At 38.8% G+C, this 25,271-nt stretch overlaps 2 protein-coding genes across 2 annotated transcripts; both read right to left on the bottom strand.

The window, feature by feature from the left end:
- Window positions 1–3,531: 3,531 nt before the first annotated feature.
- On the bottom strand, window positions 3,532–4,302 carry cmlc1 (cardiac myosin light chain-1). Its single transcript, XM_037531467.1, has one exon. The coding sequence runs from the start codon at window positions 4,236–4,238 to the stop codon at window positions 3,642–3,644; it is 597 nt and encodes a 198-aa protein (XP_037387364.1). The 5' UTR covers window positions 4,239–4,302; the 3' UTR covers window positions 3,532–3,641.
- Window positions 4,303–6,078: 1,776 nt separating this feature from the next.
- Window positions 6,079–25,049, bottom strand: ak5l (adenylate kinase 5, like). Its single transcript, XM_017691170.2, has 8 exons — window positions 24,853–25,049; window positions 19,368–19,554; window positions 14,532–14,699; window positions 14,136–14,308; window positions 11,961–12,074; window positions 9,209–9,400; window positions 8,908–8,998; window positions 6,079–8,251 (listed from the first exon to the last, which is right to left on the bottom strand). Exons 1-8 carry the CDS (start codon window positions 24,910–24,912, stop codon window positions 8,241–8,243), a joined length of 996 nt encoding a protein of 331 aa, XP_017546659.1. The 5' UTR covers window positions 24,913–25,049; the 3' UTR covers window positions 6,079–8,240.
- Window positions 25,050–25,271: the final 222 nt, after the last annotated feature.

Below are 25,271 nucleotides of genomic sequence, written 5' to 3' on the forward strand. Positions count from 1 at the left end.
TTCTGAAGTCATTGTGGTGTTTCATCATCAATAAAGAGGAAGGAGACTTTTCCAACAGCTGCTCCACATTTAATCACATTTTAACCTTCCATCAGTCTGGTGGAGGTTTATCACCTGTATATGAATCTAAAAATTCAAATCAATTAATGCACTGTGTACTTCTGAACTTATAGTCTTGGTAATGATGTGGTGAAATTTACTATGTGAAATTTTTATAGTTGTTCTTTTTTTTCACATTTGAAAATGTCAGCTGCTGTTTACATTATGTGAACATCTGAGTGAGTGAGCCAATAGAAAAAGGCCCAAAAAGACTTGGACTAAAATCTTGTTACACTAACATACGTTAAAGGTAAGAATGTTTTTTCCTATGAAGTTACGATTTCTGAGATATGAGGTTTTACTATAATAATAAGATGGTGTGGTGGTGTAGACCTTCATAATTTTACTTCTAAAGTTTTGTATTTATGGCAAACTGAACTTATACAATGGAGAAAGTTGGTTATTTCAGGGAAAGGCTTAAGACAAAAAAAGACTTTTCTTGCGATTTTGAAATTAAAGTGTTTGATGTGATATGAAAACATTGTTTTCTGAAAAGAAGTTTCAGAACACATCAGCACAGAGATCATTTGCAATTCTGAATCTGTTTCGTCATACGAGATAAAGAAGGTTTGGAAAATGATAATATAAAAATGAAATAGGATTGTTCTTGATAATGTAATGCAAATAAATGTCCTAAGTGGTTATCAGGGGAAAAATACTAGAGAAGTATAGATAAGTCAGAGTCATAGTTGTTGGTTATCATAAGTGCAATATACCAAGAATCTCTGTACTCTGTAAAGCTGTACAACGGAATACACGGATCATTCTTCTGAACTGGTTTAAATTCACAGTTTAAAACACATGTTGAATTTGTAACTGATGTGGATTTTAGACTAAAATCCTTTTGCTTTGAGCACATTAATTATGTTTATTTTAATAAAATAAATTGTTTGTCACTAACAAAACAAACATAACACTATCAAAACTTTACAAAATGTTTCAGTGACAATTTTAGCTAATTTTGGTTAGAACTCAAAAATGCTAGCTGGTACACTCTCAGAAAAAAAAGGTATGACACAGTCGCTGGGGCAGTACCCTTTTTCTCACTGTGGTGGTACCCTCAGGGATGCATCTCAGTACCTTAAGTCAGGGAACATAACTGTACCATAATCCACTGAAATGATATTTTCTAAGCTGTACTGACTCCACACACCCCGTCTCGTCTCCAGGCTTTTTATTTTATTGCTGCGTTTTGAAACATTAGTTTATAAAAAGGTATAAATATCTTCTTTTCCACTAGGAAAAACTTATTTAAGGTACACAATTGGACCTTAAAAACGTTGTTGCACCTTTGAGGGTACACTTATATTGTTTGTGCCTTGATGAACAAATCATGCATGGTACCTTTATTTCTAAAAGTGTACATAACTAGCAAACAGTTTAAACACATGAAGTCATCATATTTTTATGAAAACACAAAAATGTGTACTTAATTTCAGAAAATGTGTTTCAGTGGTGAAAATTCTTGTTACACACTGTTACACAAACAATGAGATCTCACTGCTCAACATGTGGCCATGAGTGACAGGGTCACTTCTTGCTCTAGAATGCAGGGGTGTGGCTGAAATAAGGCTATGGACGGCCTATGAATGAAAACTGTGTTACAGTAGAGAAATGAAAACGTGGGACAGTCATTTTTGAATAAAGTTATTTAAAAATAGAGTTACGGCTTCAATATAAAGTACATGTTTTCTTTAGCTTGCTAATGATCTCTATAATACTTTGGGCTTAAATAGACCATTATATAACATTATATTATATATAATATTATACGGTCTGAATATTTCATTGTTTTTGACTGCGGGGCTACAGTTTGACCTAATTTGGTAGAACGGTTCATATACAGAGAGAAGAAGTCAACATATATCTATATATCCAGAAGTGTATAAAATAATACTAAACATATAAAAATAAGCATGAGTGCAGGGACATATGTATAAAACTTGAGTGGCTATTGTAGTTTTTTTATTGTTTATCACTTTAGGGCAAGGAATGCAGACTCCAACAAAACCACAGAGTTATTTTAAGAATTCTAGACATACAAATAAATATGTACATGTGTGGTGAGAATGTATCTATACCAGTTTATCTATAGCAACTATAAAGTGCCAATACAAAAACCAAAAACTGTCCATGAATTAGTATGTGAAAAAAATTCATCTGAAAATAGCATTTCGCTTTAACAATAACTGACTTACTAAACTTATTCAGTAGCCACAAAAAACTATTTGTTAGTCTGTAAGTTTTTGACTAGATGCTTCTTTACTGCCTACCAGAGGGCACCCTGTTAAACAGATTATGTGCTTGATGACTGCAGTCTGCTGGACTGAGCCCTTTAAGACTTCACTGGTCATTTTTCAGTCATCACCTTGAAGTTGACCAACCTGATAATACTTAAGCCTTAAATTACTCATTAATAAATGAGGACAGAGTTCAGAGTATGAATTTGTGTTAGTGCATGTGAAATCATAAAAGGACCAGCTCACAAAAACAAGATTCCATCAACAAGGCACGTACCCAGATTTTGACTTGTGCAAGTCAAGGCTGTATAATCTATATCCTCTATCTCTAAAATCACATTAGCTGAGTAGTATGACCGCACCCCCTCACTCCTCTGGGGACGATATGGGACTCCATATTGATTCAGGTAAAGTATAGTGTGTATCCTACTTAGAGGAGCGATGTTACATCCCCAATGTTCTCAAATCCAATTAGAGTAGAGATGAATTCAAGATGCTAGACATGGCATATGGAAACCCATAAACACTCAGAGAGATGCACTTGCATGCAACTGCATTGTGTGCTGATGGACTGAATTTAATCAAATTGATATTTGTATTGTATGAGCAGAAAGAAAATCCACTCGAAAAGACATCAGAGGTATGATGCAAGATAAGCTTGCAGGATAATTAATGCTGTACATTGTGTTCTTTGCTGAAGGAGAATCCACGACTTACAGATTTACATACTTTTGGTTTGATGTTTCACAGTATATTTCACTTGACTGCATTATAAATAAGTCCTGAATGTCAACCTCCAGTGAAACCACTGTCATAAAGAGTTTGTGCATTGCATGTGAAACCGTAATTGCTATAAATGAATTGTCATTTTCATAGGATATTGAAAAACGTTAAAAGTGCATTTGGACCTAAAATTAGTTAAATTTCATGGGGTTTTTTTTTGGCTAGAGCACCACTTTCATATAGTTGTAGATGTCTAACTGCATTCAGTACTTTCTAAACTATTCAGAAAACACCTACCTTTCAATATATTCAGTTTCTTGCTACACATTTTTCCCCCAGTAGAAGTGTTAGAAATCATGCAAGCATGCAATGTGTATAGTTACTGTGTTGAACCATATACCTGCTGTTTTTCATATAGTTGACCTGACTGCATAAAGACCAGCAACAAACAGAAGACAATACAGCAGAATAAAGCAGAGACATAATATAATCTTTATTTAATGTTTACAAACATTGCTCTTAAAAGTCCTTTTGTTGTTATTTTAACAGTCATTGAGTAACTCTAGGACGTTCTCCAGTTCACCCAGATAGGATGTGCTTGATGAATGAAACATAGTTGATGCAGCCGTTGGTGTCCTCTTGTCCCACCATAAGGCGGTCCACCTCGTCTTCGGTCATTCTCTCCCCCAGAGTGGCCAGAACATGGCGGAGTTCGGCTCCCATCACCGTGCCATTACCTTCTTTGTCAAAGACCCTCAAGCCTTCCACAAAGTCCTCGAAGGTACCCTGGTCCTTAGCCCTGGAGATATGCTGCAGCATTGGTAGGAAGGTCTCGAAGTCCAGCATCTTGCTGTTCATTTCCTCTGCTTTGGGCTTTCCCAGCACCACATGGACATCAGCATTGGTGGGGTTATAGCCCAAAGCTCTCATCACATCTCCACACTGAGCATACCTGATCTTCATCTCGCCCGTTGGTGTCTCATCGAATAAGGTGAAGGCATCCCTGAACTCTTCAATCTGGTCTGGACTGAATTCCAACACGATGCTCTTCAGGTCCAGCTGAGGTTCTTTGGGCTCCTCAGGGACAGGAGCAGGAGCTGGTGCTGGAGCCTCCTCTTTCTTAGGCTCTGGTTTCTTGGGCTCCGGTTTCTTGGGTTCAACTTTTTTCGGGGCCATGATGTTCAAACTGAGCAGCCACCAAAAGGAAGATGGGGGCAAAGAGCAAGTTGTCTGAACCAGCCATGCACTTTTATACATCCATTCCAGGGTGTGAGATAAGCTTTATCAGAACCCCAGCTCTAGCAGACTATAAATGGAAGTGAATAGAAATAGACTGGAGTGATAGTTGTGCTACACTGGAATACTTGGTTCCAGTGATAGTTATCCCATAGTACAAATAAGGAATCACAGTATAGAATAATTAGGTTTAGGGTCCAGAAACTTTAAAATAGTTCTTTACTCTCACACATCTTATGTAAAAATGGCTCTTTAAAGAACCAGCCATTGAAAGGTTCTTCAGGGAACCAAAAACCCTTCTTCTATAGCAGGTTTGCCCAAAGTGTGGCTTGTGAGCCAAAAGGGAAAATAAGAATAGATGGAATGGAAAGTTGGATATAGTGTAATAATATGTTTGTTCTTTCATTGGGTTAGGAAGTGGGGTTACAGCAACCCCACTGCCTCACCCATGGGCCACCATACAGATATTTACATATAGCCCACCAGAAAGTTGCCCTAACCCCACTCACTCACCCATGGGCCACCATAGGGATATCTACATATAGCCCACCAGAAAGTTGCTGTAACCCCACTCCCTCACCCAATGAAAGAACAAATATATTATGATACTATATCCATCTTTCCATTCTATCTATTCTTAATTTCCTTTCACAACTGTATTTTTGAATATTGTAACAAAAATGTGTATTATTGTAAAATACATAACCTTCTTACTTTATTTGCATATTGTTTTGGCCCACAGTCCACCAAAAACATTACACTTTAATTCCCCAAGACAAAATTCTAGGTACCCCTTTTCTTTGGCATTGCTCCAAATAGAGTTTTTACTTTTATGATTGCATCAATCTTGTAAAAAGACACACTAAATGTCTATGCAATATAATTATGTATCAAAGTTATTTTGGTCATTTTAAATATTAAGTCCTCCTCACTGTATGTCATTATGTGCCAAAGAAAACAATGATTAGACCAAAATGTGTAATTATTCTTGGAGGCCTCCTCTACTCCCCCCAGACTGCTGACAAAAGGAGGAGCTATGAGGCATTTGGAGATAAGCAGAGAATGGAGAAGGTAATTGTCCGGGGAGCTGAGGAGTGGAGTTGTGGGCTTTACATCAGAAGAAACCATAATCCTATGAAGCTGTCATTGTGCTGCTATGATGCAGTATTACTTCCTATTCACCTAAAGGAATATTCCAGCATTTTAACCTAATCTCCATCTTCCGTATCTGTAGGATACCAGCAATTCTAACATTTACACTATACTTGAACCGCACTCCCCAAAGTACATTCAATTCCATTTTAACAATGCCTAATTACCATTTTGTTCCATCTGAACAAATTCCAAAGAGAACAAATATCATATTGCTGTGAATAAATAAGGGTACACAGTGTCATTAATGCAAAGCATCGCTGATTTTCGCTGTTGTTATTTACATAAATCTTCACTTTAGTGAAGTACATGAGGTGCTTTACATCTAAAAACCTTGGAAGGTTTAACATATTGTTGATGCCTGATTTGAATATTCAAATGAGAATACAAATGCTATAATGTGTTCAGATGTTCATATATTCTAATAACCTTTCTCAGCCCACCACAGTGCTCCCCCATGTTTGTCTCAGACCTGCTGGAAACACTGGTACATGGTCTTTCATCATAGACAATCATTTCCCTGTACAGAACAGAAAGACTGAATCAAAAAAACTGAATCAAAAAACATTTTTTTGAATCAAAGCAATGTTTTTCACTAAGCACAAGAAAACACACTGAATATACTGCCTGTGGTAATAACCATAATTTAATCTACAGCAGATGGAGCTCAGCTTGAAACTAGTGGAGTATCCCTTCTACAACCCTTCAGCCTAGAAATAAAAATGATTTAATTAAACAATAAACAGAATGTAGAAGGCCTCATAAGAATGTTAAGTGCACAGAAAGTTGGCTTCAAAAAGTTTACTGTATATTTTCTTCGCATCATTTTCTATATAGTACATTGACATAGTGTAAGCAAATAAATAGTAAAATAACCACACTCATATAAAAACAAAGTATTTCTGGCAGTAGGAGTGAAGTTTGATTGAAGTTTGAGGAAGTTGGCCAGCGGTGTCATTTGCACCAGTTAGCCAGCAGGCAGGCCACAGTGATAAGACAGCGATAAGGAGGATACTATTCTGAGATGCAGGCACATTCCACTGCTCATTGAGACACCAATGATGGAGTGCTCTCAGGGCACTTAGAACAAATGAAGCATGCCAAAACTCATTTAAGGTGAACAATGATATCTACACCAAGCAGGAGCAAGCTGTGTAATGTAATTTGCAGCCTGATTTTAGGGGGATGTTTTGTTTTGTCTGATTTACAGCTTGCATGGCTTTGATTCTGAGATTTGGGTAATCTTCCTAAGACTCTATGAATATCCTGAGGAAAACTTCTTATGCCACTAGCGATAAGCAAGCACTGAAATTACGTATATTCATACAGAGTTTAGGACTTTTCTGCAAAGTGAAAGGCTGCTCTCTAGTGGTGTGCTTTAGGAAATGCATGAAGCATTATATTTTTTTAAGGCTGGCATGAGTTTTTGGGCATTTCAAGTAATCTGCACAGTACATGTAATACAATGTAAATATGATATTCCAATCATTAACTAGTTATTTTTCAAGTCATGCCCAAAACCTATATATTTCTTGTTTTCATTTTTCCCTTAGAGGTCTGCCTATGACTTTTGTGTGGTTTTAATGTAGCAAAAACAGTCATAATTATTTTTTTATTACATTTTTCCAACCTCTCTTTATCAGTAAATGATTAAACAAGCTGTATTTGTTATGTCCTTTTAAGACTCTTATATGTCACTGAGCTCTGTTCTGACTGGCTGCCCTGCATTGTGCCTTATTCAAAAGCTTGGTTGAATCATTTCTTACAACATGAACATAAATAGACAGGACTAAACTGCTATAGGTTGAATAGGTATAAATAAATGCATTTTTTTGTTGACATCACAAAACAGTGAATTAAAAATTAGCTGCTTAGTTTCCATATATTGAATATATGGAATAATTTAGAGGATGAATTGTATGTTTTGAAGCTTTAACTATGTTCAGATCTTCAGCAAACTCTTATTTTAACAAAGAAAATGTATTTTATGGGCCCTTTAACTTTACTAGCTTAAACAAGATGCAAAGTTGGCATGTCTTGCAAATATGCAATTAACTAGAGGCATCAAGGCAAACTTTGTGTTGACATTTCATGTAAGTGATCAACATCTGTCAGCAAGCATGAATATTAACTGTTTGTCCACTGAACACAAGTGGCCCAGCTGGACTGAAGACCATTAATGAGAGCAGAGCCTCAGGATATTTGTCCATATTATCTTCACTTTGGTGCTCAGTGACATGCTATGGCCTGTAGTCAGAAGTACACCATATCCCTAATATAACAAAGAAAACATGTTTATATGCCAGAAGATGATTGATTAGTTGTTTTTTTTATCACTTACAAGATGACAACTTGAGGAAGTGTGTATTTAAATAGAAACGTCTCTTAAAGGAAACACTCCTCAAATGCACCTCCATATCTGTATTTCCTCTTTCGGAATCACCCCTGATAACTTCTGTATAGCAATAACAAGAACATTAACCAGGGCTCAGGGTAACACAGAGGCACAGTTTAAAGCAGCTGAGACTGAAAAAAGATAGAAGAACCCATCCAAATGCTTGAAAATTCTCACATGGTCATGGCACTTACTGTAGTTACAGATAACAAATGCTGGTCATGCCACAGAATACAGCAAATTGGCTGTAAAGAGAGACCATCTGTACTTTTTCCCCAACCTTCAATGTGGATAAAAGATTCAAATAAAAAATAATTGTCCACCAGAGAGAAATTGATTCACCCTAAACTTCAGAGATAGTTGAAGTAATATACTCATAATCCCTCTGGAATTCTTCAGCATGGTTCTGCAGGGAAGCATGAAATAAAAATTAAGGGCTTTAATGAATGTATTTACACAAATGGCTAAAGCACTGAAGTACTTTAGCATTAAAGTATATTCAAAAGGGAAATTAGCACTGATTTTTCAAAATATTAGTCATTAAGATATAAACAAAGCCTTTCAGAGTGTTTTAATGTTGTCTTCTAAAGTACTTGAGAATTCTGCATAGAAGCAGTGAAACCAGACGTCTGAAGTTCAGTGACACTAAAAGCTACCTAATAGTATGTTATTATATGAAATGGTTATGCATACTCAGCCTGATGCCTGAGACATTGTTTTGGCATAAGTGCTTGGCCTAAAATGTATTTTTTAAAATCCATTCATGGAGGTACATGCAAGGCAAAAACAGTACCCTTTATCTTTTGGATTTATTTTTCCATTGTCAATATTATAATAATGTATGGATTTACTGGTACTGGGTTATATTTGCATTGTGAATCAATGATCCCTGGTTCCTATCACCACTATTGTAAAGAAATCCAAGTATCAAAGCTACTCCATGGTATACTATTTCACATCAAGACACTCTGAACTGACTGATGTACTCAGAAACTTGGAAAAATCAGTGCAATTCCCCTTTAAAGCACTAAAGTGTATCATAGATAGCATAAAAAGACACACCCTCTTCCTTCATGTCATCTGGAAACAGTCGCTCTTTGACTATGGCATTGATATCTGTGAAAATATCATCTTCCTCTCGATCGGCATCAACCTAGCGAGCAAAAAAAACTGCTTTGCATTAATCATGATAAGCAATGCTAAATTTCCACAATGGATAAAGACCTCCATTATATCTAAACCAACAGCTAAAAGGCATTATTTATGCAAACTATCCTGCCAATATTCAAAAGCTGACATTAGCCAGGCTGTGCTTAATAGACTGTGGAAGCCTATGGATTGTGACAGAATTGGAAACTCTTACCCTAATGATCAGTCCTTTCTCCTGGTAATACTTGGCAATGAGATTTATGTTGTGCTTGAAGGTTTCTAGTCTTTTTTCAATGGCGTGAGCATTATCATCAGGCCGACCCTGCAGTGAGGCACGCTTCTCCAGACGCTGACGGAGCTGCTGATTGGAGCATGCCAGAAGAATCACTAAGTCTGGAGAGCCAATCTGAGAGAAAGACAAGTGGGATTAAAAAATGAAACTAGTACTATAGGTCCAAACAGGGAATCAGTAGTAAAGTACATTTGCACGTAAAGAAATAACGCACAGGCCACATTTTATGTTTTATTTTTGCACAATATGTTACATTTATAGTAATTGTACATTAAAATCTGCATAATTCTAGTTACTTTTTACACCAGACAGTTCAATTTCTTTCCTCAGTATTTTGAGTCATCAAGACATACTTTGATAAATACTACTGCAAGTTATCCGAGGCAAATTTAAAAAAACTCTACAGCACTGTGCAAAAGTCCACACTTCATTTATTGTCCAGTTACAAACGTCCATTAAGCACAAATCTTTAGCAACTAAATTTAACATCATTGTTTTAGTATTTAGTGTGCGTTTATTACAGCTTGTATTCTCTTTGGGAGACTTGCTTTCAGGCTGTCAAAGAAATCTTCAGAAATATTTGTCCACACCTCCAGAGTTCAGCTTTAGAAGTTGGTTGTAGTCTCTGCTTCTCACAATCCAAGAAATCTCAATGACAAATTTAGACTCATCTGCCCATAAAACCTTACTCCACATCTCAGACATGAAGGTTCAATTTTCTAGCGAAGACCTTCTTCTTTAACCATCCATCTATTTTCTAAGCCGCTTCTCCGTCAGGGTCGCGGGGGGAGGCCAGAGCCTATCCCAGCAGTCTTTGGGCAGAAGGCAGGATACACCCTGGACAGGTCACCAGTCCATTGCAGGGCAGACAGACAGACACAGACAGTCACTCACACACTCACACCTAGGGGCAATTTAGCACGTCCAATTGGCCTGACTGCATGTCTTTGGACTGTGGGAGGAAACCCACGCAGACATGGGGAGAACATGCAAACTCCACACAGAGAGGACCCAGGCCCTCCTCGCTGGGAGGCGACAGCGCTACCCACCACGCCACCATGCCACCCCCTTCTTCTTTAACCCCCTCTTTTTCTCAATCACAGCTTCTTTACAGCTACACATCTTTTCAGGCTCAATGGGTTGACTTCTCAGAGTGGAAGAATGGACAGAAACACCTGTGGATTTTTTCAGATGTGAGGCAAGAGTAGCCAGTTTCTGCTGCAGGGGCCTAGGCTACCAAGGGCCTCCTTGCAATCTCCCACTGCCTATACGGCAATGCACCGCTCCCCCATGCTGGACCTTGTGGGTGGTGGGCCCACATGATCTCCCCACGTTGCCTCTTCGGGCTAAGCCCAGCCGGGTTACGTGGGCTGCCCGGCCACCAGGCGCTCGCCAAGGAACACTACCCCCAGGCCTGGCTCCAGGAGTAGGTCCCAGTGACCCTCTCCCGGACGGGGTACACAATTTTTTGTGTGTGTTGTGTATGGTGGGATTTTGGATCGCGTTAGTTTGGGTCTTCACTCCAGATCTGTTCGCCCTGGGAGACCCTACCAGGAGCATATTGCTCCTGACTACTTACCTCTGAAGACCCCTAGACCACACAAGCCCAAAGCTTGTGTAGACGCCACAACAAGGCCCTGATCCAGGAAGGGTGGAGGCTACCAGACTGTAGTGGTGAAAAGGGAGCTGAGCCAAAAGAATGAGATTGCGAATACAAGTGGCAGAAATAAGCTTTCTTCGTAGGATGGCAGGCTACACTCTATTTGATAGAGTGAGCAGCTCGGTCATCCGGGAGGAGCTCAGAGTAGAGCCGCTACTCCTACGCATTGAGAGGAGCCAGCTGAGGTGGTTTGGGCATCTGATCCGGATGCCCCCTGGACGCCTCCCGGTGGGGGTGTACCAGGCACGGCCTACCAGGACAAAACCCTGGGGTCGTCCTAGGACCCACTGGAGGAATTATATCTCCAAGTTGGCCTGAGAGTGGCTTGGGGTCCCAGGCAATGAGCTTGAGAAAGGTACAGGGTCATCTGGGATTCTCTGCTCTCTCAACTGCTACCATGACCCTATCTGGATTAGCGGTTAACGATGATGGTCTACCTGGTCTTTCACATTTGTTTAAAGTCACATTCTGTTAATAGCTTTGACTAATTTTTTGAGCTTCAATTGTGAAAACTCCTGTTTTTTAAACTTATTTTTCTCTGATTTCCACTTCTTCAGACAAGTGGATTATCTTCTATTTAATCTCATCAGAAATATCTCCTGAAAAATGAATAACTTGTACTTAATGGCAGTTTTGACTAGAAGTAAATGAATGTTGCACAGTTTTGCTGTTGTGTCTTGATGGCTATTAAAGAAGGAAAGCTGAATATTTGGTTTGAAAAGTAACTTAAATCTAAGATTATTGCATAAAAGTTATTATAGAAAACAAAAAAATCTCTCACATACACAGAAACCTGAAGAGGTCAAAGCCTACTTTGTTTTTAAAATGCGCTGAGCATATTTTAATGAAAGTAAAAACTGTGGGGAACCAAGTAGTTCGGTAAGACTTTGTGTAATATTCTGCGATAATGGTTTAATATACAAGAAAAGGTCTCTGAAGGGATAAGTACACTGTGGCCCACTTATTGCAACGTCTTATTACATTGCTTTGTTGAAGTCTTATTGAATTGCTCACTTGTTCTTCAAACGTGAAAGCCTGTGATATTTCCCGCGGGAATCCATCCACAATGAAGCCTTTGGCGTCTTGTTTCTTGATGAACTGATGCTTCAGCTCCTCGATAGTCGTCTCCTAGAGAATTTCAGAGTTCAGGGCAAGCATAACAAGATATTTATCATCATCTGTTCTAGTTTACTGTGTTAAAACTATACAGATTTATGCTAACTTCATTATTTTTTCCAGTACATAAAAACATTAACCATTTTACTAAGACACTGAAAACCCAAAAACCTTCACAGCTGGGATCACTCAGTTCCTTTTGGAGTAAGCTGGTAGGTTTAGACCTGCATGCTCTTTCATGCAGTCTTTTTCAATTATTAACTATGTGTCTCAAGCCAACGGATGTAATATTTCTGAGAAGTACTTCAAACAGTCTGTGCAGTCGGGTTTTGGAAACACTCACTATGAGCCCTACAGACCTTTATTAACACATCCTTAACACATCCTCTACAGGGGAAACACTTAAACATGCCATTCTCCTGCAAATTTTAGAGCACAGTTTCTATGCACACTCTCAGAAATAAAGGCATGAAACTGTCACTGGGGCAGTACCCCTTTTGTCTCTGGGGTGGTACCCTCCAAGGTGCATCTCAATACCTTTAGTCAGGGAATATAACTGAACCATAATAAATATAATTAAAAAATATAATAAAAATATAACTGGGAATATAACTGAACCATAATCCACTGAAATTATATTTTCTAAGTTGCCCTGACTCCACACACCCCGTCTTATCTCCATAGGTGTGTGGAGTCAGGGCAACTTAGAAAATATAATTTCAGTGGATTATGGTTCAGTTATATTCCCAGTTATATTTTATTGTTAATTTTATTGTTAAAATATTAGGTTATGAAAAGGTGCATAAATGTACTTTTCTAGTGGGAGAAACCTACATAAGGTGCACAATTGGACCTTAAAACCTCTGTTGTACCTTTGAGGGTACATTTACATTGTTTGTACCTTGATTAATGAAAAATGTACCTGTAAAGTACCTTTATTTCTAACAGTGTATTCGAGTGAGCACAGTGGAAAATAAAACATTAAACACATTGTGCTATAACTTTTGCAAAGGCTACAAAGTATGTTTGTTTTCTTAATATAAGGATTACAATAGTGGTTTGTTCTCTGTAAAACTTATTTTCACACAGAAAATCCACAAAACATGTCATCTGGCCAGAGGTGTCTGTAATCACATTGTAATTCTGTAATTATGAACATTTGAGTAATGTTCAGTGCTGGCAGGTTTGAATCTGCACATGTGCCATTTTCCATTTCTTTTGATGTCAAAAATACCAAAACATGGCAACAATGTAAAGGATATTTTTATTCCAGAAAACAAGACTTCAAAATCAAAACCTTTCATCAATTTCAAGTCATAATGCAATATCTTCTCTCCTATTTATGTACAACAAGTGTGGTACTGTGAAAGAAAGTCAGGTCTGTAAATCACTCATTTGAATTTCATTAGAAGTCCTCTTACCAGAGGACTAGTGCTGTGTCCATGTCTACCACTGTATATAATTTACATAATATATTCATGCATATATATTTTCATCTTGTTGGATGCACTGTGCTTTTTTTTCGAATACAAAAGCTCATTCAGAGCACAGTCCAGATTATTATTTAGATTATTAAGCACTTATTAGTGATTTGTTTATTCAAATCACAGAGCAGGGTGTTTACTTGTTCAAAATGGTAGTTAGCAACATGGTTTGAAAATGAATATTTTTCAATCTGTCAATCCTTGAATTAGTTCACAGTTTTTACATATCAAAATAAACCAAAAAACAGCATTCAGAAATTGTGTTATTAATGAAAAAGAGAAAATAAAACCACACAAATGGCCATTTTTTGCATTGACTTTAAAGGGTTAAAGATGTTTGCTTAGGTTAGTTAAACCATACAGTGATAATCAACAATGAAAGAATGAAATGTTAATCTTGCTAGTTTTAGTAATGTGATATTATGCTAATCAGAAACACTAGGCTTCTTTCATTATTAGCCATATTGACTGAACTATCCCTATCATGCATTTCACAAACTGTGTGGTTCATTTGCTCCTGAAACACTTGTAACTGAAGGTTGGGCTGTATAGTGAGTGTGAAATAGAACTGGCACTCACAGAGCCGTACCTGAGGTGCCAGTTCTCCGTTGGCGATGATCTGAGCAATCAGTTCCCACTTCCTATCACTGGGTGCATGGTGCAGCAGCTGGTTCCTCAAAATTTCCCCCACAGATACACACTCAAAATCATGGTGAGCCGCAATCTTAGCCGTCTGAGTGCCCTTCCCACTGCCTGGTCCACCTAAGAATCAAAGATGACAAAAGAAATGAAAACTACAATGAAATGGTGAACAGACTGCAATGAAGTTCATCAAATCAATCCATGAATTCAGATATTGGACCAATTGAGACTGAAACTAAGAACCAACAGAACAAGAGACTAATAGACCAAAAGACACAAAATACCCAAATACCAGCACCCAATGTTCTAGAACTACCCAGCAATGTCTACACTGACCACTCACCTATGACAAATATGATGTGGGGCCGTGGTTTGGATGGGTCAAAGACATCATACTCCTGTATAAGTCCAGAAGACTCGGTCATGTCAGAATCACTCTCAATGGAGAACTGAGCTTGAATGGGGGGCAGTCTGTCATAGCGTCTGTAAGGCCCAGGACCAGGACCACTGTCTATGAAACGTGAAAGATGACATCAGTATGTACACTGTTAATCACTGCCAGGATTTCACAACATGAAACACTACTTTTTCACAGTAAAACACTGTATTTATCATTCTCTTATGAAATCAACTTATCTGAAGATATATTCTGAAATAACACAGCAAATTACTGTGAGGTTGATGTTGAGCTGTATTGCACTGCATTATGCGATACAACAGCAATGTCACAAAGGTGCTAACATTGTAATAAATATATTTGGGGTATTCTAAGTCTGACGATTCAGGTTTTGGTGTTTTAAAGACTTTTAAAGTGTTATACTGCATTTTTGCTGTAAAACATTTTTTTGTATCGCTAGATAGAATTTTTTCATCATGTTTGTTCAAGTAATAAGCTAAATTAAAATGGCTATGCTTTAAATGTTTTATGATAGATCTGGTAAAAGTAATTTCATTTCATTCAATTTTACAGTAAATTACTGGTTACTAAGTTGCATTACTTTTACAGGTGTTCTGTTCTTTTAATGTTATTTACAGATAAAATTGTACAATAAATGACTGTGAAAGTAATGGCACTAGTAACAAATAATTTACTGTAATTTTACAGTAAAATATGTTACAGAGAAATTGCTATTTGTTCTTATTGGGGATGCACAATACATCAGTGGCTGATATTTTATAAATAAATGGGATAATCAAAAATACACTATTATATTACTATTAATGACTATTAGAATTACAGCCAATAGTTACAACGAACAAGCATTGTTACATTCCACTTTAAGATAAGAGCATCTGCTATATATAGAGGTTCCAATAATTGCCATATCTGATTTAGCTATGTCATAGCTATGCATAATTATTTAATGATGCATAGTTAGAGTTTGTTTTTTACGCTCACTGAACTTCAGATACGGATTACTCTGAGAACCTATTTTAAATAGTTCACATCATCCTGCCTCTCATGAAAGAGAAGAGCTTCATCTAGTATGCAGCCCTTCATGTAGCATTTCAAAACCTACCATTCAGTACTTATATGGAAACTAAGCTGCAAAAATGAAGGGCTACATGTGTTGGTACAAAAACCAACACATGCACTCAACGGCCACTTTATTAGATACAATTCAATCAATTCAAAGGTTCAATTGCTTGTTAACACAAATAGCGAATCAGCCAATCACATGGCTGCAACTCAATGCATTTAGGCATGTAGAGGTGGTCAAGACAACTTGCTGAAGTGCAAACCGAGCATCAGAATGGGGAAGAAAGGTGATTTAAGTGACTTTGAACATGGCATGGTTGTTGGTGTCAGACGGGCTGGTCTGAGTATTTCAGAAACTGCTGATCTACTGAGATTTTCATGCACAACCATCTCTGGGGTTTACAGAGAATGGTCAGAAACAGAGAAAATATCCAGTGAGCGGCAGTTGTGTGGACAAAAATGCCTTGTTGATGAGAGAGGTCAGAGGGGAATGGGCAGACTGGTTTGAGATGATAGAAAGGCAACAGTAACTCAAATAATCAAAATCTCTAAGGAATGTTTCCAACACCTTGTTGAAAGTATGCCACGAAGAATTAAGGCAGTTCTGAAGGCAAAAGGGGGTCCAACCATTTACTAGCAGAGGTGAACCTAATAAAATGGCCGGTGAGTGTACATCTGCCTATTGAGCCTACAGCAATTTAACTCCAACTCATGCTGAAGTTATAAGAATCAGAATCAAGCTTTATAGGCCAGGTATGCTATGCATACAAGGAATTTGGTTTTGGTTACAAGAGCTCACAGTGCACAGTATCTGACAGACATTCACATGTAGAGAATGAGATAAAATAAATACAAACTATAACAAAATAAAATAAAATAAAACCTGCATTCCTACCATCATTCACTCCGACACACACACACACACACACACATACACACACACGTAGTCATACCTGTAAACCTTACATTGTGCAAAGTATGGGTCTAAAGTTAAAGGGCTGAGTGCAGAAGCAGTTAAAGGGTGTATAGTGGCAGAGAATGGGATCAATGAGGTGACAGTCAGACAGGTGGGGTAATATGGCAGGTGAGTAAGATGTTAGAATAAACACTGGTTTGAGACGGCAAGTCCAGAGGATGGAATTGAACTTGATACTGTATATGAGTACAGGCAGAAGTGCAGTTTGAAGCTGGAATATTGTTTTGTATGATATTTTAACTGTTCAAGAGAGTGATGGCTTGTGGGAAGAAGCTCCTTTGTAACCTGGATGTCCTGATCTTCATCTGGCTGAAGTGCTGGCCAGAGGGAAGGAGCTGGAACAGGTGATGTCCAGGGTGAGAGGGGTATGTGGAGATCTGCACACCTCCTGGTCCCAGCATGCAGTTCCAACAGTGTAGGCAACTTAACCCCAAATGTCCTCTTTGCAGATCTGATGATGCGCTGCAGTCTGTGTAGGCCATGCTTGGTGGATGAGCTGCCCCACACTGTGATGGACATAGAGTCATGACAGACTCTGTGATGGCTGTGTAGAACCGCACCATCAGCTGCTGAGGAAGGTTGAACTTGCTCAGCTGACGCAGGAACTACATCCTCTGCTGGGCTCTGTTGATGATGGAGCTGATGTTGCTGTCCCACTTCAGGTCCCTGGTGATTGTTGTGCCCAGGAACTTGCAGAACTCCACTGCCAATACAGTTCTGTCCAGGATGGTGAGTGCTGGCAGGGCTGGAGGGCTCTTCCTGAAGTCCAGTGTCATGTCCACTGTTTTCACTGTCTTCAGCACTAGGTTACTGCGGCTGCTCCAAAGGACCACCTGATCAACCACCTGTCTATAAGCAGATTCGTCCCCATCTCAGATGAGACCATTGACTGTAGTGTCATCTGCACTTCAAGATTTTGACTGAGGGGACTATGGAGGTACAGTCATTCGTGTACAGAGAGAAGAGCAATGGTGAGAGGACACAACCCTGTGGAGTGCCTGTACTGATGATCTGGGTGTTTGGGCTTAGCATTTACATTTACATTTACAGCATTTAGCAGACGCTCTTATCCAGAGTGACTTACAAGAAGTGCTTTGTCAATCTAGAGAAAGTATCTTTGCTAGTTACCAATAGCTTAGAGAAAAAGACAGTCCTGAGCTCAGATACTGCTAGAGACAAATATGTCACTGCAGACACCAAGAGAAAAAGAAACAGAGTTGAACGCAGAACTCTGTGCCATTCAATGCAATACAATAACAATAACAATAAGATACAATACAATAAATAAAATAAGAGAAGCTTATAGTTCAATGCCCATTTAAGTGCTGTGTAAAGAGATGAGTCTTCAGTCTACGTTTGAAGACAGCAAGAGACTCTGCTGTTCGGACAGCCAGTGGGAGTTCATTCCACCGCCTGGGTGCCAGTACAGAGAACATTCTCGACGCTCGTCTTCCATGCATCTTGAAGGATGGCGGGTCAAGCCGAGCTGTACTCGAAGCTCGAAGGGCTCGTGGTACAGTTCGAGATTTTACCATTGCCATCAAGTAGGTAGGGGCTGGTCCATTTTTGGCTTTGTAGGCCAGCGTTAGGGTTTTATATCGGATGCACGCAGCTACAGGAAGCCAGTGAAGGGAGCGCAGCAATGGGGTGACGTGACTGAACTTGGGCAGATTGAAGATGAGTCGTGCTTAGCGCACTGAGTTGGAGTAGTTTGTGGTGTAGCTGTCCTGGGATGGTCGTATTAAAGGCTGAGCTGAAGTCCAAGAACAAAATTCTTGCATATGTTCCTGGGTGTTCAAGCTGTTAAAGAATAAGCTGGAGTCCCATGTTCACTGTTTGTCCTGTATGCAAACAGCAGGGGGTCTAGCAAAGGATCTGTGATGTTCTTCAGGTGGGAGAGCACCAGTCCCTTAAAGGATTTCATGACTGCAGAGGTCAATGCAACAGGTCTATAATCATTCAATCCTGTGATGGTTGCTTTCTTGGGAACTGGTACTATGGTGGAACGTTTGAAGCAAGAAGGTACGACACACAGCTCCAGTGATTTATTAAAGAGAGCTGTAAAGACTGGCGTGAGCTGGTCGGCGCAGACCCTCAGACAGAAAGGTGATAAAGCATCTGGTCCTGGTGGTTTCCTTACTCTTTGTTCTCCTGAAGAGTTGATGCATGTCATTCTTGCAGATAAGGAGTGTTTCAGCTTGAATTGCATTTTTTTGCAATAAAGCACACATGACTAACAGAAACAGCCGGTTCAATTGTAATGAATAAATGAGCAGTATAAATGTGAAATAATTCTTCAGATTAATGGAGAATATGTTGTATAGGGTTAAATATAGAGCCTTTTTGAAAATGGTTATATAGAGCACCAGAAAGGGTTCGTCTATTGCTTTAAGCAGAATCCTTTTTTGCGCTATATAAAATATTTTCAAAAAGGTTCATGCACAGAACCATATACAACACATTCTCCATCAATCTGAAGAGCCACTGCACCATGCAAAGAACCATTTAACCATGATTTTGGTTATGATGTAGAAGCGTTGATGGTTCTACATACTAAACATATACAAGACCTACTTACTAAAGAACCCTAAAGAACCATCCTTTTTAAGAGTGTAGTGTTTTGATACTATTTGATTAGACTCTGTTTCACTCAACAGTTATACAGTGCGTTCAACTTCATATTATCTTGATATCATAGTGATTCATTTGTTCCTGGGACCTACCCAGTTTACAGGGCGCTTTCTTTCCCTGGACAGTGGTAATAGGGGGTAATGGTTTCCTGTCAGGCGTGATGAAGGTGTCCCAGGCCACACATTCAGGACCCCCAAGCTCTCGTGTTTTCTGCAAGCAGTTTTCCAGAAAGCTCAAAGGATCCTCAGGCCGGTGGTACATCAAGCCAGTCAACATGCTCTGAAAAAGAGCAGAAAAGCTAGAGCTTAGGATACAGTATTAATACAGTATTAACTATTCACTCACCAAGCACTTTTTAGAGCACTATACTAATAATGGGTAGGGTCTGCCTTTGCATTGTGGCATGGATTGCATCTAGAAATTCCTGTAGTTTTTAGGTACACTTTCATGTAGTGAATCTTATGTTCTACCACATCTCAAACGTGTTCTATTGAACTCATTGTCATGTTCATGAAACCAATTTGAGACGACTTTTGCTTTGTGACATGGTGCATTATTATGTTTTAAGATGAACAAACTGTGACCATGAATGCGCATGGTCAGCAACAATACTCAAATAGGCTGTGGCATTTAATTGATAACTGATTAACGGGTGTGCCAAAAAACATTCTCTACACCATAACACCACCTCCATTGGCCTAGACCGTTAACACTACGCAGGTTGGGTCTATGAATTCTCTGTGCCTCAACTGAAACTGAGATTCTTCAGCCCAGGCTATGTTTTTCATGCCCAGTTTTGGTGAGCCTCTGCCCATTGCATGGCTCAGGTTTCTGTTCTTGGCTGAAAGAAATGTAATGTAATCAGGTTTTCTGCTGTTGTAGGCCATCCACCTCAAGGTTCAATGTGTTGTATGTTCTGAGATGTTTTCTGCTCAAGACAATTGTACAGAGTGATTATATGAGTTATTGTAGACTTTCTGTCAGTTCAAAAGAGTCTGGCTATTCTCTCTGCTCACTGGATGTTTTTCTTTATTGCACCATTCTGAAGTAAACTCTAAAGAATGAGTAGGGCCTACAGACTGCCATGCCTCGGTAGGGTAGGAGACAGCTGTGCATGAAAATCCCAGAAGATCAGCAGGAGAATCAGAAATACTCAAACCTGTCTGTCTGGCACCAACAATCCGCAGTCAAAATCAAAATCATTTCATCAAAAAACATTTTTTCCCCATTACCTGAAGCTGCTGGCTCATAAACTACATGATGTTATACACTGTACTAATGCAACATGACTGGCTGATTGAATAATTGCATGAATGAGCAGGTGTACAGATCTTCATAATAAAGTGCTTGGTGAGTGTATATGTATCATGGGTTGAGGTTTAGTCGAAACATCTAGTTTACTACTGTGTGGCTGACATCAAATGACATATTTGGTTCTAGACACATTATCCAATGCATCATGTTGATGTTTATTGGTTGCAGTGAGACCCTAACACAATTACGTGTAACCTTATTTACATCACGACTCAAAGCAAATTGTGGCAGCGAATGGATCTCGCCCACACACACACACACACACACACACACAACCCTTTCCCATCCGGTGCCTACGGATTCCTGGACCAGTCTAGATGGACAGGTGAGATGAAAAGAGAGAGAAATGAATAGCACAGTGCAGAAAATGATAATTGCAAATGGCCACTCTATTCAGCCCACACAGTGCAGCCGTGCAGTGGACTGCTCAGCTTGTCCGGGGTTGGGAGGACTAAGCTGGCCCTAATCAGTCATTTGCTTCTTCTGATGCTAATATAGACACTGTGCATTTACATGTCAATCCACACAGTACACAGTGCAATAAATAATCATTTTCTAAATAAGGCACCTGTGTAGGACAGGAGAGCTGACTGTGCCTTTAATATGAACTCAGTGCCAGACATACAGGTTCCCTTTCCCCTCACAAACAGGTTTCCCAAATGGTTTCATTTACATTTCCTAGCATTTAAACAAGACAACAGTGTTATGAACGAAGTGCTTGGATTGGAACGATGGAGGATGAAACTACAGCAAGCTGATGCACTTCTGTGAGGAATACTGTGAGGCTGACATCAAGATCAGTTATTGTATTTGAAATAGTGGACTATTCTTGTCAAAGTTTTGGGGTGCTGGATGTAAAGAGAGCAGTCTAACTCTATAAGTGTACATGAACTGACTTTTATTTAAAAATAGCAGCTTCCTTGTTCAAGTTGTTGTTTCCTCAGGAAATAATTTGAGTAAACAGAATTTAGATTCATAGACTATTTAGGACACTTCAACTGTTCCCAGCAGCACACTTCATACAACAGGTGAGATAGAGTGAATAGGTAATGTACAGCCATATGCAAAAGCTTGAATATGCTAGACAAATTCTGGTACATGTTGGTTTCCTAAGCAAAAATAAGTTAACACATCCTCTGCTAAGAAAAAATTTATATATTGCATTTTTAGCATTCAATTATTCTTTAATTGCTGAGTTTAACATGTTGGAAAACAAAAAACATAAAATATATTATGTGCCATGAATTTTGCATAGGCTGGATTTCAAGTTTTCCATTTTTGTGAAATGTTAAATTAAAAAAATAAACCCAAAATAGACCCAGATCTTTGCATACAGCCTGAATAGATGTGGGCAATATGATAATATTTATCCTTTTTGTGAAAAAATACATTGTCACATTACATCACATTCTTTTCTGAGTGTATAATGTGTATTGTCATTACTTAAAGAACACTGAATAACTGCACATTTCATTGTAAATAGAGTAAAATCAGTTCTGGTTAATTTAGAGCAATGCAATATTATAAGTTTTGATATTGTTTTAAATGTGGAAAATGCAGGACTATTTTTTTTTCGTCTCTTCCAACTTACCAAATCTCAGAAACGTACTGCACAAAGCAGAGCTGGACAAATTACATTAAGCCCTTATACTCTGATGGATCGTTCGAAGGTCCATCTGATGGCCCATAAAAGCATCTCAATTTTGCAGTACTTAATAATTCATAATGGTTACTGAACAATAAGACTTACAGTTATTAACTATAAGCCTGAGATTTAAAGGGCGAACAATGCATCCATGAATGTGTTGTCTGTCCACACAATATGCCTACTCAAATTCAGTCTCATTGACTCTCCCTCTCTCTTCCCCTCTCTAGCTTTCTTTCAAGGTCCCCAGTGCCTGGTCTGTATGTATGATGAGTCAGTTGAAGTAAATAGGGAGCTTGTTGCCTTGACGACAGTCAGTGTGGACTACATGTGCGCAAACTTCAGTCTATCCCTTACTGCCGAAAGGGAAATTTTCACATATTTACGTTCCACGCGCACCACCGGCCTGTCTGGGCATGTGGCTCTTACACATGATGGAGAAGATCTGCTGTCTGCTGTTCTCTCGAAAATTACATTCCTTCAGTGAGTGCTGCATATAGCGCCGGGTGAGATTTCCAATCACATGCCTGAGTGCATGCATGCTCCACATGTCAATATCATGTTTATCCAAGGTGTTCAGGCTCTGTATTCATTGAAGGTGTTTTGTATGCAGCCGTGTAACACCTCTTGCAGCTTGAGCCCTCCTTGACAGTCTCTGAAGAAAAACTTGCCACTTGCAGACAAACTTGAAGCTCGCTGCCCTGCAATTACAGCATCCCACTTGAGGATCACCATAGAGACAGATTGAAGGATCTAATTTCCTATGTAAATATCCAAGCTAAAAGGACATAAGCCTGTTTCTTAGTGCCTGCTAGCTCCCCTACCAATAAAAACAGACTTTTTAATGACTCCAAATGACATCAGTTAATATAGAACCCCCATGAAAAGACCTATAATCATATTTTAAGAAGGTATAATATTTCTATAGTGCTTTATAATACTTTTTAGGGGTGGGTTATGTGACGATATGTATTGTTATTGTGAAAAGTTGCAGCACATTATGTCGAAATATGCTTTTCAGAGCATATCATGAATATTGCCATTAATTAAAGAAGGATGCATAAGGAGGATCATATATAACTGGATACTGAGCAATGTGGTCTGTGAAATGTTGAATAAAATCATTATATTAATTGTTTTTGACAATATTTTTTAAGCGTAGCTCTACTGGTGATTTTTTATCTGATCCAATGTATTGATATATGACATTTTGACACATGAACTACACCTAATACTTCTGTAATGGTTCAGTATTATTTCACATCCATATAACATCCCTGAAGAATTATTTTATAGTAGAATGTATACTATCATGTAATTACTTGCTGTAAGACTCTCATAGGAATCTGGCAGAAATTGCTTGTAGCAATCTTGTTTTTTTTTTAAGGTGAAATGGTTTCTCTTATAAAGAGAAATGGCTTATTCTCTCAAAACATAGATCTGATCTATAACTATATTTATCGGCCTTTGACTTTAGTATGTGAAAAAGCAGCAAAGTAAAAGAAGTTTATATTCGCTAATATACATGCACATTAATGTACACAAACCTGTGGATGTAAAAGGCAACGCCACATTTTTCGAAATTGCAGTATGATTAAATGGTTATGGGGTAAACAAAGTCATTCAGAGATTTGGTGTGAAATACTGTGTTCTAGTGAAACATACCGAGTGGGAAATGTTCACAGTGGTGGTGATAGGAACCAGACGTCCACCCCTTAAAGCTCCCTCACAGAAATATGAGATTTTTATATTGTCTGATGTCTGATAAATTGTTTTATGGTAAGGTTGTGATAATGTTTCGGTCTAAAACATATTTTAATCAGTTTCCTTTAAACCATTCGTGGTGGAAGGATACAAGGCAAAATAGTCCCCAAAGAAAACTGATTTATTCCTTTATTTCTATTTTACTATCATCAACATTTTCAAATAAAACTCAGAAGACATGTGTAAGTTCACTGCTGGTTTTGGATAGTAAATAAAATGGCTATATTGGTGTGGTAGACGTCTGAACCCCTGGTTCCTACCGCCAGCACTGTAAAGACATGAGTCAGTAAGTTTCTCTACGAATGAACTACTTCACAGCAAACCACCCTGAAAGACTTTGTTTACATCTCAACCACTGAATCATGCAGACATTTGAAAAATCTTCGGAATTCCCCTTTAACATTTATATATACAATTCATAAAGCCAAGACTGATTAATCATTTTCACACTACTATGAGAACATGATGCAAAAACACTGCGGCTGAGTCATTAAAGCTGAGATCTGTTAAGTAAGCTTACAAAAGCAAAGCCAGCCTCTCTCTTCGTCCCAGGAGAGACTCAAAAATCCACTAACCTAGAAAGATGAAGATTAGCCTACAACGCACTAGACAAACATCCCTCACTTCTGTTTCACACAAAGTAAACAGACGCGCTGGCATATCCGTCCTCAGAGACTACACGAGGACTTTGTTTCACACGGAAAACTTGTTGCTCAAGTCGACACTCCCCTTGAAAGCCATGTTCAGTTTTCAGTCGTGCTAACACCTAAAACAGAACCGAGCCGAGATCTAAGCGGTTTAACCCTGTCAGATAACAGTTCGGCTAAGTTTTACCCTCGTCTATTTAACCGTACCTCAAAAAGGTGAGGGATCTGCCGCCTGGAAAGATATTCCTTGGCGTCGCTGGTGTTCATTTTTCTCTTCTTCTCTTCTTTTCTTCTTTTTTCTCTCAGAGGTAGCCTGACTAAATCCTCGCGTGGAAAACGAAGGTCTTGTATATTGTGATGCTCAGCTCTCTCTGCTAGACTGAGCTTGTGTGTGTGTGTGTGTGTGAGAGAGAGAGAGAGAGAGAGAGAGAGAGAGAGAGAGAGAGAGAGAGAGAGAGAGAGAGAGAGAGAGCGCGTGTGTGCTTGTGTGTGCGTGTGCTGCGCGCGTGTGTTCGGTCATGTATTTAAGTCTTTGTGAGGACCAAATGTTTCAAAACATGAAGGTTTGTATGGACCTTTTTGCTAATTCCCCATGAAGATTTATTTTATTTTTTAAAGTGAGACCA

This window comes from Pygocentrus nattereri, chromosome 20 (assembly GCF_015220715.1).
Source record: "Pygocentrus nattereri isolate fPygNat1 chromosome 20, fPygNat1.pri, whole genome shotgun sequence".
Classification (NCBI taxonomy): domain Eukaryota; kingdom Metazoa; phylum Chordata; class Actinopteri; order Characiformes; family Serrasalmidae; genus Pygocentrus; species Pygocentrus nattereri.